We start from the raw sequence: 17151 nt of genomic DNA, 5'->3' as shown, positions 1-17151 counted from the left end.
TCCAGAACTGCACACAATACTCTAGCTGTGGCCTAACCAGTGTTTATACAGTTCCAGCATAACCTCCCTGCTCTTATATTCTATGCCCTGGCTAATAAAGGCAAGTATCCCATATGCCTTCTTAACCACCTTATCTACCTGTCCCACTACCTTAAGGGACCGGTGAACATGCACACCAAAATTCCTCAGATCCTCTGTACTTCCCAGGGTCCTACCATTCATCGTGTATTCCTGTGCTTTATTTGTCCTGCCCAAGTGCATCACCTCACACTGAGCCGGATTAAATCCTATTTGCCACTGATCAGCCCACCTGACCAGCCCGTCTATATCCTCCTGTAATCTAAGGCTATCCTCTTCACTATTTACCACCCCACCAATTTTCGTGTCATCCGCGAACTTACTGACAACCCTCCTACATTCAAGTCTAAATCGTTTATATATACCACAAACAGCAAGGGACCCAACACTGATCCCTGTGGAACCCCACTGGACATAGGCATCTAGTCACAAAAACACTCCTCGAACATCACCCTCTGCTTCCTGCCACTCAACCAATTCTGGATCCAATTTGCCAAATTGCTTTGGATCCCATGGGCTTCGTTATCAGTCTCCCATGTGGGACCTTATCAAAAGCCTTGCTGAAGTCCAAGTAGACTATGTCAAATGCTTTGCCCTCATCTACACACTTGGTCACCTCTTTGAAAAATTTCCCTTAACAAAACCATGCTGACTGTCCTTGATTAATCCCTGCCTCTCTAAGTGTAGATTAATTCTGTCCCTCAGAATTGCTTCCAATAGTTTCCCCACCACTGAGGTTAGACTTACTGGCCTGTAGGTCCCTGGTTTATCCCTTGCTCCCTTCTTGAATAAAGGTACCACATTGGCTGTCCTCCAGTCCTCTGGCACCTCTCCTGTGGCCAGAGAGGTATTGAAAATTATTGCCAGCACCCCTGCTATCTCCTCCCTTGCCTCACTCAACAACCTGAGATACATTTCATCCGGGCCTAGAGATTTATCTACTTTTAAGCCTGCCAGACCACTTAGAACCTCCTCCCTTTCTATGCTAACTTATTAATTGTATTACAGTCCTTCTGCCTGATTTTCATACCCACATCGTCCCTCTCACTTGTGAACACCGACACAAAGTATTCATTAACGTCTTCCGGCTCCACACACAAATTACCATTATGGTTCTTAATGGGCCCTACTCTTTCCCTAGTTATCCTCTTACTCTTAATGTACTTGTAAAATAACTTCGGATTTTCCTTTATTTTACCTGCCAATGTTTTTTCATTCCCTCTTTTTGCTCTCCTAATTTCCTTTTTAAGCCCCCTCTTACACATTCTATACTCCTTTAGAGCTTCCGCTGTTTTGAGCCCTCGGTATCTGCCATAAGCCTCCCTTTTTCTCTTTATCCAATCCTGTATATCCCTCGAAATCCAGGGTTCCCTGGATTTGTTGGTCCCACTCTTTGTCTTTACTGGAATACGTTGGCCGTGTACTCTCCCTATTTTCTTCTTGAATGAGTCCCACTGCTCTGACGCAGATTTACCTAAAAGTAGCTGCTCCCAGTCCACACTGGCCAAATCATATCTGGTCGTATTAAAATTGGCCTTCTCTCAATTTAGAACTCTGAATTCTGACCCATCCTTGTCCTTTTCCATAACAGCCTTGAATCTAATGGAGTTATGATCACTATCTGCAAAATGCTGTCCCACTGATTCTCTACCACTTGCCCGGATTCATTCCCTAAAATTAAGTCCAGGACCTTGTAGGACCTTCTATGTACTAGCTTAAATACAGTAAAAAAAGTTAAATTATTTATGTACTTTAATTAAGAACTCTTATCTTTCCTTAGCTTAATCTATTTTAAATGGGAGAAAAACTGGAGAAAAACACTTACCCACTACTCACCAATCAGCTCTCACCTTTGTGCTGATGTCACTCTTTGAAGCTTCCCTGCACTCACGCTGGTTCTGATCTCTCCGCCGCTGTCGTGTGCTGTCTTGTGATGTCACTCTTGTTATTTTCAACAAGAACTGACTGCAGGACACTCTTCCCAGACTGCTTCACTGCGATGCTGACTGCAGGACACTCTTCCCAGACTGCTTCACCACGATGCTGACTACAGGACACTTCCCAGATTGCTTCACCGTGATGCTGACTGCAGGACACTCTTCCCAGACTGCTTCACTGTGATGCTGACTGCAGGGCACTCCTCCCAGTGTTCTAAGCATGTTGCATATTTGAGATGAGAAAGACAACTCAGCAGTATTTGTTTAAATTTGTTTTTGGAATGTGGGCATTGCTGGCAAGTTTATTACCCATTGCTAGATGCCATAAAAAGTTGTGATGGGCCCTTTTCTCAAGCTGCTAAAGCCCCGAGGTAATGCTGTTCGATAGGGAGTTCCAGGATTTTGGCCTAGTGACAATGAAATAACAACAAAATATGTCAAAGTTAGGCTGTTTTCTGACCTGGAGTGGAATTATTCTCACCATAAGGAACAATATGTTGTCATGTTTGTTCTTTCAATCAATGTCCAGCTAATTCTTGCTGGGTGATGCTCTGTATGATCTCTCCAAGCTACCAAATGCTATAATTACACAGTTCTGCTGAAGGATTATATATAAGTAAATATTTGAACATTGAAGTAGCAATGTAAACATAAAGTGTATAGATATATATATATATTGTTTATATACCTATTATGTTTTCTTGATTCAGGTTTGTCTGAACCAGACAAGCAATCCATAAAAAATCGCCTAACAATTGGGAATGAAGGTCTACACAGACTGAACATGTCAGGATTAACAGCAAAAGAGCTAAAGGATTCCCAAAAGATATGGACTACATTGGAAGGCCGGCTCAGAATCAGGATAAACTTATGCATTCATTGACTAGCATCCATGTCATTTTGACAACAGCCTACGGAATCCATAGAGGGCTTCATCAGCAGCTCCAAGAAGAAATGGCAAAAGATTCCACGTTACAGAAACAGTGGATATCCATCATCGAAGCATGACCTGATTCAATTCAGCATGTCCACAAACACATGAGGCCGTTTTGACTTTATCAGGATGAGCCAGGCATCTCCCTGGGAGCCATTTTTAGAGGCAGTCAGGTCATCATACCAGAATCTTTGCGACCTGGTATTCTTCAACAACTTCATCACCAACATATGGGCATATATCAGACAAGAAGACTCGCACGAGAGGCAGTCTGTTGGCTGGGGATGAACAATAACATTGAAGTCATCATTAAGAAGTGTGAGGCATATCAAGAGCATATGCCAAGTCAGCACAAAGAACCACTGATTCCACATGAAGTTCCTACACATCTTTGGCCTCAAATCATATCCGATCTCTTTCATGTCCATGACACTGACTTCATCATCATTGACACTTTACCAAGTATCCCATTATTCGACAGTTGCACGATACGTCAAGAACAACCATCGTCACACTCTAAGTTAAAAACAAAAAACTAAAAAACTACTGCGGATGCTGGAAATCCAAAACAAAAACAAAATTACCTGGAAAAACTCAGCAGGTCTGGCAGCATCGACGGAGAAGAAAAGAGTTAAGTTAAGAGTTTTTCTTCTCCGCCGATGCTGCCAGACCTACTGAGTTTTTCCAGGTAATTTTGTTTTTGTCACACTCTAAGTGCTATTTTCAATTTATTTGGTGTGCCTAGAGAGATCATTATGGATAACGGTTGGCAATTTATTAGTAAGCCTTTTCAGGATATGTGTTAGAAGTGGTATATCAATCATACTACTTCTTCTCCTCATTATCCTAGATTTAATGGCCTAGCTGAATGAATGGTTCGCACGGTGAAATCCCTAGATCTCAAATGTGGACAGACCAAGCAAGATCTACATATTGTAATGTTACATCTGAAAGCGACTTTAAGTACAACTATTCTATAACCAACAGAGCTCATGTTTGGCAGACAGTGCATATCAATCTATTTACTGTTACCCATTCTACTCACAGAAACCAGAGAGCAACTTTTAAAACTACAAGAGAACATGACTAACATGTACGATAAAAATGCAGTTACAGAATTTAAGAACATAAGAACATAAGAAATAGTAGACCATTCGGAGTAGAATTCAGAGTAGACCATTCGAGCCTGCTCTGCCATTCAATAAGATCATGGCTAATGTTCTTGTGTTTCAATTTCCACATTCTCATCTAACCCCAATAACCTTTGATTCCCTTGCCTAACAAGAATCTATCTACCTCTGCCTTAAAAATATTCAATGACCCTGCCTCCACCACCTTCAGAGGCAGAGAGTTCCATAGTTGCACAACCCTCTGAGAGAAAAAAATTCTCCTCATCTCTGTTCTAAAAGGACGACCCCTAATTTTAAAACAGTGCCCCCTGGTTCTGGACTCACCCACAAGAGGAAACATCCTTTTGGCGACCACCTTGTCAAGGCCATTCAGGATCTTGTATACTTCAATCAAATCATCACTCAGTCTTCTAAACTCCAGTGGAAACAAGCCCAGTCTGTCTAACCTTTCCTCATAAGACAACCCACACATTCCAGCAATCAATCTAGTAAACCTCCTTTAAAACACCTCCAATGCATTTACATCCTTCCTTAAATAAGGAGACCAAACTACACACACAGTATTCGAGGTGCGGTCTCCCCAATGCCCTGTATAACTGAAGCATAACATCCTTACTTTTATGTTTAATCCCTCTTATAATAAAGGATAGCATTCCATTGGCCTTCTTAATTACTTGCTGTAACTGCATACCAACTTTTTGTGACTCATGTACGAGAACACCCAGATCCCCCTGCACTTAAGAATTATGCAGCCACTCTCCATTTAAGTAATACTCTGCTTTTTTGTTCTTCCTGCCAAATTGAACAACTTCACATTTTCCCACATTAAACTCCATTTGCCAGATCTTTTCCCATTCATTCAACCTAACTATATCCATCTGCAACCTCCTCATATCCTCTTCACAACGTACTTTCTGACCTATCTTTGTGCCATCTGGAAATTTAGCTACCATGTCTTCATTCCCCTCATCTAAGTCACTGATGTAAATTGTAAAAAGTTGAGGCCCCAGTACAGACCCCTGTGGGACTCCACTCATCACATCCTGCCAATCTGAAAAAGACCCATTTATGCATACTCTTTGCTTTCTGCCAGCTAGCCAATCTTCTATCCATGCTAATATGTTACCCCCTACACCATGCACTTTTATTTTCCATAATAATCTTTGATGTGGCACTTTATCAAATGCCTTCTGGAAATCCAAGTATAGTACGCCTACAGGCTCCTCTTTATCCACTGTGTGTGTTACTCCTTCAAAAGACTCTAATAAATTAGTTAAACATGATTTTCCTTTCACAAAACCATGCTGACTCTTCCTGATTGCTTTGAGTTCTTCTAAGTGCCCAGCTATAGCCTCCTTAATGATCGATTCTAATAACTTCCCCACGACAGACGTCAAGCTAACTGGCCTATAGTTTCCTGTTTTCTGCCTCCCTCCTTTCTTGAATAGAGGGGTTATATTTGCTACTTTCCAATCTGATGGAACCTTTGCAGAATCTAGAACATTTTGGAAAATTAACTACCTCATTAGCCACCTCTTTTAACACCCTAGGATGTAAACCATCGGGCCCCAGAGACTTGCCAGCCTGCAGCTCCATCAATTTGCTCAGTACTGTTTCCCTAGTGATTTCAATTTTATCAAGTTCCTTTCTCCTGTTCACCTCCTGATTTGCAGCTATTGCTGGAATTTTTTTGAAACCTCTATAGTGAACACAGAAGCAAAATATTTGTTCATCTCTTCCACCATTTCCTTATTATACACTATTAATTCCCCACTGACACTCTCCAGAGGACCAACACTCGCTTTACTTACTCTTTTCCTTTTTAAACACTTGTAGAAACTCTTGCTATCCGTTTTTACATTTCTAGCTAGCTTCCTCTCATACTCTAATTTCTTTCTCCTGATTAACCTTTTAGTCATTCTCTGCCATTCTTTATATTCTGTCCAATCATCTGTCCTGCCACTCATCTTTGTGGAGTTGTATGCTTTTTCCTTAAGTTTGATGTTTTCCTTAACTTCTTTAGTAAACCACAGATGTTGGTTCCTGCCCTTAGAATTTTTATTTATAGTAGAAATGTACTTATTCTGAATACTCTGAAATATCCCCTTAAATGTCTGCCACTGCTCCTCTATTGATCTATCCTCTAGCACAGTTTCCCAGTTCACTTCAGCTAGCTCAGCTTTCATCCCCACATATTTGCCCTAATTTAAATTTAAGATACTAGTCTTGGACTCACTCTTCTCCCTTTCAAACTGGATGTAAAATTCAATCATATTGTGGTCACTGCTACCTAGGGGTGCTTTTACTCTGAGGTCATTCATTAATCCTGTCAAATTACACAATACCAAGTCTAATATAATCTGCTCTCTGGTTGGTTCCAGAACAGGCTGCTCTAAGAAACTATCTTGAACGCATTCTAAGAACACCTCATCGAGGCTACTACTGCCATTCTGATTTTTCCAGTTTACGTGTAGATTAAAATCACCCATGATTATTGCCGTCCCTTTATCACAAGCACACAACATTTTCTCTTGAATACTTTGTCCTACACTGTGGCTACTGTTAGGGGGTCTGTAGACCACTCCCACTAATGACTTTTTCCCCGTACTATCCCTCATCTCCAACCTTCATTCTACATCCTGATCTCCTGAAGCAAGGCCATCTCTTACTATTGCACAAATGCCCTCTTTGATTAACAGTGCGACCCCTCCGCCTTTACCAAGCTTCCTATTCTTATTGAATGTCATGTACCCCTCAATGTTCAGGACCCAATGTTTGTCGTCCTGCAGCCACATCTCCGTAATTGCTATCAGATCATATTTATTTACATCAACGTGGGCGATCAATTCATTCACTTTGTTATGAATGCTACGTGCATTCAGATAGAGAGCCTTCAGTTTTGACTTTTTGTTACCTTTGTAACATTTAGATTTGACTGTTGATGTATTCTTAGGCTTTTTCTCTCTGTCCTTTCCTGCCATTCCCTGACCCTCATTTCTCATATTACTATTTTGCACTCCTGTCTTGACTCTACACCCTGAATTGCTACCACTACCCAAACTTGATCCCTCACCCTCTTGTTTAGTTGAAAGGCCTCTCTACTTCCATAATTATGCGATTTGCGAGGACACTCGTCCCAGCACAGTTCAGATGTGAACAGTCCCATCAGTACAGCTCCCACTTTCCCCAGTATTGACGCCAGTGCCCCACAAACCGGAACTTGCTTCTCCCACACCATCCTTTGAGCCACGCATTCATCTCTCTAATCTTATTTGCCCTATGCCAATTTGCACGTGGCTCAGGTAATAATCCAGAGATTATTACCTTTGAGGTTCTGCTTCTTAATTTGGTACCTAGCTCCTCATACTGACTTTGCAGAACCTCTTTCCTAGTTCTACCTATGTCATTGGTACCAAATTTTCAAGTTTACATTTGGGATAACAAGTTTGCATCCAGGATCCCAAAGAAGGAGTGTGGCAACCAGCTGAGGTGACACAGATTTTTTCAGAACCAAGGTCCTATGAGGTCATTACACACAAAGGTGCAATGGCGAGGCGTAACCAAGGACCAATCAGATCCATTCTAGCTCCTCAACCACTGCTCAGTCCTATTGCACCTAGGACAAGATCCAAAATGCAATCAGGAACAACATCCAAGAATGACAAGCCCACAGATAACTGTGAACAATTAAAGAAACCTCCAGACAAGGGGCGGGATTTTCCGCACCTTCCTGCTGCCGGGATCTTCCGGTCCCGCTGCAAGTCAATGGACTTCAGGCTGGGGCACCGCCTCGCCCGCAACGGGTCCCGCCCACGACGGAGGCAGAAAATCCCGGCCAAGGTTACCATCACAAGATCTGAGTGTACCAACAGATTACTTCTACGCTTTACAGACTCATAGATTCATCCATTCTATATACTTACGTAAAAGCTAATTAAACACGAACATGTATTGCAAATAGTTATACTTCTTTGGAAGGGGGAAATTATCTTTCCAAAGAAAGCAGGATGTTGTAATATGCCTTTAAGGGATAAGAACATGCCATCATTAGAAGGGAAATGTGTCATGTGATCCCACCTCAGCTTCACTTTGGCCTGTGAGGAGAGCAAAGCAGAAACAGCCCTGCTGCTAATGTCTTCAAGCTTTCTATCCATGTATATGCATGTGTCTAGTCTAAATAAATTAACCCACAACATGTTTACCCAATCCCTTATGAGTGATTGGGGCTTTTATATCATTATAAAAACATGACACCGACCACCTGAGTACCCCCACCTCCATCCTGACCACCCGACTGAACCACCCCGACCATCCAACTACCCCATCGCCCAGGTACCTGCCCAAAAATCCTCCCATCCCCAACACCCCATTCTCCACCCAATCCTACCTCTTCACCCATTTACCTGCCACCCTAACCCCTCACCCACTTACACACACTTATGTTCTCTCTCTAGCTTGTCAAAGTGGCTTTGGGACGTTTAAACGTACCGGAATATGGCAGCCAGTGCCATCAAAAGGGGGCATGGCTTGGCTTTCTCTGACTCTCCTACACTGCGAAGGAAGGACTCCAGGTACACTCCACATTTCTAAAGAGGCCCACTTCAGAAGTCCAGACGAGAAAGGAGCTCCTGTGCAAGGTAAGTAAGTAGGAGTGGAGTGGCAATCCGATGGTGACTGCTATTCTTTGGAATATTTGGCCCAATAATAACACTCACCTGCCATTGCGCTGAAGACTTAACTCAAGGGGTGTATTTTCAGTTCACGACATCTCTAGGGGACATGGCTTCACTGGGAATATGCCACGCTGCTAGACCTCGCTGATGCCATTGATGCTGGACCTTGCTGCAACAAGAAATGATGGCATTGCTTCACCACTGATCACAAAACCTGGGCCGACGTAAAACATTAGCACTGACAATTTTGGGAGGTCAGGCGTAGCTCTGCCCACAACCTGCCTCGTCCATAAAAAGCGAGCACAACAGAGTGTTTGGAAGCTGACTTGTTCAAGAAGTGATCGAGTCACAGTGTACTAGGTATTGAAGAGTTCTTATTGAAAAAAAAATACAATTTTTATGGTGCTGTCTGTTTCCCAAATTTCCTACCCCGAATCTCTCCTACCCCAAATTTTCTTCTTCTCCTTCTTTAACACCCCTTTCCCCAGGAAAAGCAGCCAGTGCTTCTTAGGCAGCCAGCAGTCCTACACAGATTATTGATGCTCAAAGTCCTGGCCACAAATTTTTTAAATGAGTTGACTTTGTGTTATCAGACATGGTCAGCTCACTGTACGCTCATATATATATATCTAAGGGATGATAGTTATTTAAAATTGAGTGTAAACAGGAGAAACTCTGAATAAATCCAATATTTTGCACAGGAACTTGTCACATAAATGTTGAAGGAACTGCTGAGTTTTGGTGAAAATGCTGGTTAACGGTCTCTGTTAAGTCTTCTTGTGTCAGATGGTGCACTTCAGACATAGATTATACGATAAACTTGAACCTTTTCAGTCACAGCTCTTGCATCATGCTCAAGCCTCAGATTGCAGTAGTATTGCCACCTTGAATAATCTCAGTGTGAATCTTGAGACTTCTGTATTGTTTGTGCCCTGAGTTTCTTGCTGTTTCGCATTTGTTAACAGACCCAATAATTGCTGCTGCACCTATGCTGCAGGCCAGAAAACTAAAATTCTGCAACTGCTGTGCTAATACTTCCAAAGCTTCCAATTCAAAGTGATGGACGTTGGCATGCTATCAAGTGGCATCTTCTCACCAATAGCCTGCTCACCAATGCTCAGTCTGGGTTCCACCAGGGCACTTGGCTCCTGGCCTCATTATAGCCTTGGTCCAATCATAGACCAAAGAACTGAATTTCAGAGGTCATGGAGTCATTATGGCATAGGAGGCCATTCGGCCTATCAAGTGCAGGCCCGCTCTCTGTAGAGCAACCCAGTCAGTCCCATTCCCCTGCCCTATCCCTGTAGACCAGCAAGTTTATTTCCCTCAAGTGCCTATCCAATTTCCTTTTGACATCATTTGTTGTCTACACTTTCATTACCCTGCAGCCAGCAATTTCCAGGTCACTGCCACTGGATGTGAGGTGAAGAGAAAGCGACTCCTTTGACATCAAGACACCATTTGGCTGAGTGTGGCATCAAGGGGCCTTAATAAAATTGAAATCAGAGGGAAATCTCTTCAGTGGTTGGAGTTATAGATAGCATAATGAACATGATTGTGATCGCCGGAGGCCAATCATCTCAGCTCCAGGATATCGCGGCAGGAGTTCACCAGGATAGTTAACTAAGCTCAGCTATCCTCAGCTGCTTCATCAATGACCTTCCCTCTAACATAAGGTCAGAAGTGGGGATGTTTGCCAATGATTATTGTGCTCAGTACCATTCGCAACCCCTCAGATACTGAAGCAGCTCATGCCTGCGTGCTGCAAGACCTGAACAACATTTAGGCTTGGGCTGATAAGCAGTAAGCATATTCACACCACTCAAGTGCCAGGCAATGACCATTTCTAACAAGAGAGAATCTTCCCTTGACAATGGCATTGCCATCACTGAATCCCACATCATCAACATCCAGGGTGTCACTGTTAATCAGAAATTGAAATAGGCTAGCCATATAAATACTGTGGCTACAAGAGCAGGGCAGAGGCTGGGAATTCTGCAGTGGGTAACTCATCTCTTGACTCCCCAAATTTTGTCCACCGTCCACAAGGCACAAGCTAGGAATCTGATGAAATAGTCTCCACTTACCTGGATGAATGCAGTTCCAACAGCATCCAGGAAGCTTGTCACCACGCTGGCCAATGGAGCCTATATGATCGGCACACCATACACCAACTTAAACATTCACTCCCTCCACCACTGGCACATAGCAGCACCAATGTGTACTACCTACAAGATGCACTGCAGCAACTCACCAACCCTCCTTTGTCAGCACCTTACAACCCATGATCTCTACCACCTAGAGGGATAAGAGCAGCAGACGCATGGGAACGCCACAACTCTCAAGTTCCCCGCCAAGCCTGACTTTGAACTATATCACTGTTTGTTCACTGTTGTTGGGTCAAATCCTGGATCTCCCTCTCTAACAGCACCATGGCTGTACCTCCAGCAGATGGACTGCAGCGGTTTAAGAAAGCAGCACACCACCACCTTCTTAAGGACAATTAGGGATGGGCAATAATTGCTGGCCTATCCAGCTATGTTCACATCTCACAAACAATGTTTCCAGGTTTACCATTTTTGTACTTTTTATTTATAGGATCAACATTAATAGAATAACAATAAAAATAGCAAGAACACATAAAAATATAAATGCAACAACAACTGAGCAGTGGATTGAACAACTTGTATAGTAATGTGATGGCAAGGGCATGACACAAACTGAGCAGCTGTATCTGCAAAATGGAGAATTATTTACAAGATGCAATAGCATAACAATAAGCTTTGTTTAAATAAACCTTGTTTCATGATTAAGCAGCACTCTGGGCAACAACGTGACATTCATTGCTGCAGACAGGATAGATATATTGACCTGGAAATTGCAGCTAACGGCAAACAAATGGCTCACTGTTCATAATGCTTACAGCTATGCACAAACTTTTCATAGGCTTTAGGGTAATTGGTAATCTGAGACAGCACGGCACCCTCCTTAGGAGTAATAAAAACAAAGCGCTGGAAAAGCTCAGCAGGTCTGACTGCATCTGTGGAGAGAGAAACCGAATTAATGTTTTGAGTCCAATTTGACATCTTTGGAACCCTCTATAGGAGATCTGAGACCTGTGTGTACAGGACCAGCAATGGTGTGACTCCTCAACCAGTCAGATTGAAGAAGTCTTACTGTGGCATGTTGAGGCAAAATCAGAAATTGGAAGCTAAAATAATTAATTTAAAGTAAAATCACACGTGGAAAGCAAAAGTAAGGGAAAGAAAGATGGAATTTAGAGAGAGCCGAAACAAGCCAAAATAAAAAGTTTTAAAAAAAAATTAAAAACTTTAACCTAATTAAAATCCAAAGGTGTGTGGCTCCATATTTCTAAAAATTTATTTCCAGTGGCAGAGAGGTTGTTTGGCAATTATGAATTATCACAGCATTATCAGTTACACTTAAATGGGCAAGCCCTAACTTTTTTGGTGTGTTTACTGTATTTCTGATGGGTAAGTACCTCAACTTCATGCCTTTCATGTATCTTAGTGTTGAAACTTTCAACAGGATACTGGTGTAATGAAGCTTGTGGATGAGTTTCTGGACAGAATAATCCATAATAATGATGATAGGCTCAGCATTAAACCTACCCACCATTAAACCTGAGCCATTAAAGTGGCATTTAAGGTTACAAAAATAATGATAGAATGATAATTATTAACCCTTAAATTTTCCTTAATATAGTATGTCCCTTTGTGGCAAAAAAAATCATAAGTTTTGAATTTCTGTGGTTACATTTAAATGTGTATCCTAAATGCAAATTTTATAATGTATTGGAGCTACATGATCTTAGTATGTACAAATGCTATTACCATGTGCTTCAGTATTAATTTTCTTTTATATTATTACAGATATGTGGAATATTGACATAGAAATGCATAATAAAACACATTAGGGTAGTATTTAAATGACTGAGGAAAACAATGAAAGTTTGTATCTTCAGTTGGCTAATCCAAAAAGACATCCAGGCACTTCTCATTGAAAGGTAGGGTGTATCAACTACTGCCATTATCCTGCATTTTTGTTTGGAAATCACAATATGGAAGAAAAATAGGTCATGTGCCTACTCACTTGGTACAGAAACAATGGGTGATGTAAGGAAAAATAGAGAGAAAAGTTAATTTTAACATTTGTGGTAGCAGGGGAAGATCTGTCATGAAGAAATCTTGCACAGCATTTGTTTTTTCTATACCTGTAAAGAACATATGAATGGATTTACCTCCTAAGCCCTATGTTCTGAATCACATCCACCACTATGTCAATGCAAGTTGCTAATTTCGTAGGTACTGATGGAAACATTGGTTTCAAAGTTTCATTCAATGTGGATAGAGTTGTGTGTTCAACTTCAGTCCTAATAGATAGTAAGTGAGGATAAACTACACAGGGCAGTGGCGTTAGAAGACTCACTTTATCCGACCTGAGTGTTCCAAGAATATATAATTTTCCATATCGCATTGTTCCCCATGTGTAAATGTACATCATCGGTGTGTCAATAAAGAGGTTGGTCCAGTACTGCAGGGAGGTAAGTAATTGGTGTACAATCCACCATAACAACTCACATTAACACAATGCTCCTAATGCCAGAAAGAGTCCCACATTGTCTTACAGATTTGAGAATGAAAGAGATGTTAAATGGAAGAGAAAACAGGGTTGAATGGAATTAGGGGGAAGGCCTGAAAGAACAGTTGAAAATAATACCTTTAGTTGGCTTTTGAAAACAGGGAGGGAAGAGATGAGGAGAAGAAACTTTAGGAGGGAATTTCAGAGGCAGGATTATAGTGGCTGAAAGAATAGCCACAAATGGCAAAAGGAGAAGGAAGGGGAATGAACAGTGTGTCGGCATGGGTAAGTGTGCCGTATTACATTTTGGTAAGGCAAATAAGGAGACCAAATATTACATGGAAAATACAAATCTAAATGGGGTAAAGGAGCAAAGGAATATGGAAGTATGAATACAAAAATCTTTCAAGATTAATAAGGCCATGAAAAAGTAATCAAAGCACTAAGGTTTACTTCTTGAGGAATACAATTTAAAAATAGAGAAGTTATGCTAAATATTTGCATTGAGGTTAGACCTCACTTGAAGTACTGTATACAGTTCTGTTTGCTGTATTATAAAAATGATACAAAAGCACTAGAGAGAGTGCAACAGAAATTTGCAAGGATGGTATGAGGTTATACTTATCCATCAGGAAAGGATGAACAGGCTGGGTCACTTTTCTCTTGAAAAGAAAAGGCTGGCGGGTGACTTAATAGAGGGCTTTAAACTTATGAAACCTTTTGATAGACAAAGCAGAGTTAGTGTTTCCTCTTGTCGGGAAGAGCAAAACTAATAGCCAAGATAGTCACCAAGAAATCAGATAGGGAATTCAGTAGAAACTTCTTTACCTGGGGAGTGGGAAGAAACACAACTTGCTACCTGAGGGACTAGTTGAGGCAGATAGATGTATTTAAGTGGAAGCTAGATAAGCATATGAGGGCCAAGGATATGTTGATGGGGTTGGATGAGAAAGGATGGGAGGAAGCTTGAGTGGAGCATAAATGTGGCAGAGACTGGTTGAGCTGAATGGCTTGTAATGTGCTGTATATTCTATTTATTCTATGTACTCAGTGCCTGTAGAACCACAGGTGTCAGTAGGGACACAGAGCTGAAGAAGAATGTGTGAGGCCATGGGGAAATTGATTTGTAAGGGCAAAGGAACCCATTGGAGTAAATGGAGGGTCGGACTAATGGTAGTGGGAGGCTTTGACTGGTTCACAGTTGCTACAATTATGATTTTTAAAAAAATTCTGATCACTCACATTTCCCACTGAAATTAGTCAAGCAACCTCAATCTAGACCTTCTTCCATATAAAACCGTAGCAAAATTTCACCTTCAAATCTGCCTCTAATCAGAACTAATTCACTTGGTTTGTTCACAGGGCCCATGGTAATAGCTGTGGCAGTGTAAGAACTGGAAACTGCACACTGATTCAGTGATCTGGGCTGTACTTTGAGTTTGGATTTCACTAGTAATTGTATGTACATATGAGAACTATTGCCAAAATAAACACAGTGATGGATTTTGCTGTAGGAATAACACAGAGCCTAACAACACTGTTTTTAAAGTGGAAATTGAACTCTGGGGCTGAATATATGCTGTTAATGTGAAAATTCAACAGTTTGTATCTTAGGTCTCTTGTTCCTCCAGAAGTTGTGCTATAACAATATCTCGCTAAGAGTCTCAGTTTTAAATGCATTGAATCATATAAAGATTCTAACATATGTTCACGAAACTCACCAGAAAATATTAAGAGTTATTCATTCAAATGTAAGTACATTTTCAACTGTGCCCTAACAACCTCTTACATCCTTTACATCCAAACCTCACAGGTACTGAAAAACACCTTTTACAAGTATGAACTCTCATTCCTTCTATTTTAAAGAAAATTTAAAAAGCGTTTCCGTTCATTGCTTTCTCTTAATCCCATATTTCTTTCCCTCTTTTCATTTCAGTTTCTGCATCTGATTTGACCTTAAATTATATATTTTAACTGCGCTTCCTGCTTCTGTCTCTGCTGCTTATTAACAATTCTTCGACCTGATTGGTTGCTTGCTCTCTTCACACACACATCTCTGATCCCATGTAGAGGTCATCTTGGCTCTCCAATTAGACTCAATTTAAATGCAAAATCTCAAAGAAAGTCTGTGGGCGTGTGGACATGTTCTCAGTTGAATAAAAAATCCAGCCGCTTACTTTGCTCCGAACATGAAAATAAATTACTTTGTGTTATTCATTCTCACAAAATGCTTTAATTCAATTCAGCTGTACTGTGAAGTTACCATTTTTGTGTGGTTTTACACGGTTGTCTCGTTGTGAGTTGTAATTTTGTCTGTGATTAAAATAGTTTGAGGAATTGTACAATCACTTGCTTTACACCGAGTGAAAGATACATATAGCTTTTCCTTGAATGCTTTCATTTTAGTTATCGTGTCATCCCTGGCTACAAGATAAATAAGTGGATCAATGCAACTGTTGAAACTAGATAATCCCCTAGCAATCTGGTAGAGCAGGTAAATGGTTCTATTCCATGTACAGAGACCTTCCAATTGCAAAAGTCTGGAATTTAAATTGAGATATCGCAAAACATGATAAGGTGTAAAACAAATGGAAAATAAAACCATCACAACGATCGCAAGGTTCCTGGATCGTTCCTTCAAAGTAATGTCCAGGTTGTTATTTCTGGTGAGAACGAAAGCGATTTGACAGTAAGATGCTATGATGGTGAGGAGAGGAATAACAAATCCACTAACAGAAATAACCTTAATGTACAACAGGTAGTCTGTTAATTTCTCATCTATTGTAGTGTCAAAGCATGCTGTGCCATTGGCGTTCGTTTTGGGAAAATATAAATCCACCGAGGTTTGGATTAGAACCAGCCCCCAGACCAGGACACTGATCAGGACCGAGTGACGGCGTTTCCATCTGCCCTTGACCTTCAAGGGGTGCACGATCCCCAGGTACCGCTGCACACTGATACAAGTGAGGAATCCGATGCTGCCGTACAAGTTCAGGTGAAAAACGAGCCTCGTTATTTTGCAAAACACTTTCCCAAAATTCCAGTAGCTTTGACTGGCATAGTACACCACTAGGAAAGGCAAGGTGATGACGTACAGGAGATCAGCCATTCCCAAGTTAAACACGAACATGTCCAAACTGGTCCATTTCCTCCATTTCAAACACAAAGACACCAACACCGAGCAATTTGTGGAGAAACCCACCACAAACACAATAACGTATATTGGCGGGATAAACTTGCGCTGAAATAACTTGTTGATTTCACATTCTGCACTTTGGTTAAGTAGTTTGAAACCAGTTGTTGACAACACTGCATACAAAGTGCTTACTTTCGACATTATGACTGTCCAAGAATACAGGTACTGACTGACCTTTGAATCTGAAAATCCCGCGACGTTGAAGCTTGAAGGTAATGCTCAATGAAGGAAATTAAATCTGCAGTTCAGCACATAACGCAATGTACAGCAAGGAACAGAATAAGTGACTGGTTAGCTTCGGCATTCAGTGACAAAACCACACCCCTTCGAATTTAAGATCAGCCAATGTAAATCTTTTTACAGAAAAATGTACAACTTGTGAATGACAGGTTAATTTGTCTCTTCTTAACTGCTACAGGGCATTTAAATAATGAATCTTTTTTGAAGTGATAGGTTTTAAAGGGCAGAACAACAACTTGTATTTATTTAGCGTCTTTAACATAATAAGATATCACGACGCTCTCCACATGAGTGTTACAAGGTGAAATTAGACACCGAGCAACATATTGGGAAGATGGCGAAACCTTTGGTCGAAGGGGTA

General features: G+C 41.1%; 1 protein-coding gene across 1 annotated transcript; it reads right to left on the bottom strand.

Annotated features, from left to right (window-relative positions):
* Positions 1 to 11340: 11340 nt before the first annotated feature.
* Positions 11341 to 16806, bottom strand: LOC144688557 (P2Y purinoceptor 1-like). The gene has a single exon (XM_078555284.1). The coding sequence runs from the start codon at positions 16689 to 16691 to the stop codon at positions 15633 to 15635; it is 1059 nt and encodes a 352-aa protein (XP_078411410.1). The 5' UTR covers positions 16692 to 16806; the 3' UTR covers positions 11341 to 15632.
* Between the last annotated feature and the right edge of the window lie 345 nt (positions 16807 to 17151).

Source organism: Cetorhinus maximus, chromosome 13, assembly GCF_964194155.1.
Source record: "Cetorhinus maximus chromosome 13, sCetMax3.hap1.1, whole genome shotgun sequence".
NCBI lineage: Eukaryota > Metazoa > Chordata > Chondrichthyes > Lamniformes > Cetorhinidae > Cetorhinus > Cetorhinus maximus.
The sequence above is the reverse complement of the archived record's forward strand: the minus strand, read 5'-3'. Positions and strand labels throughout refer to the sequence as shown.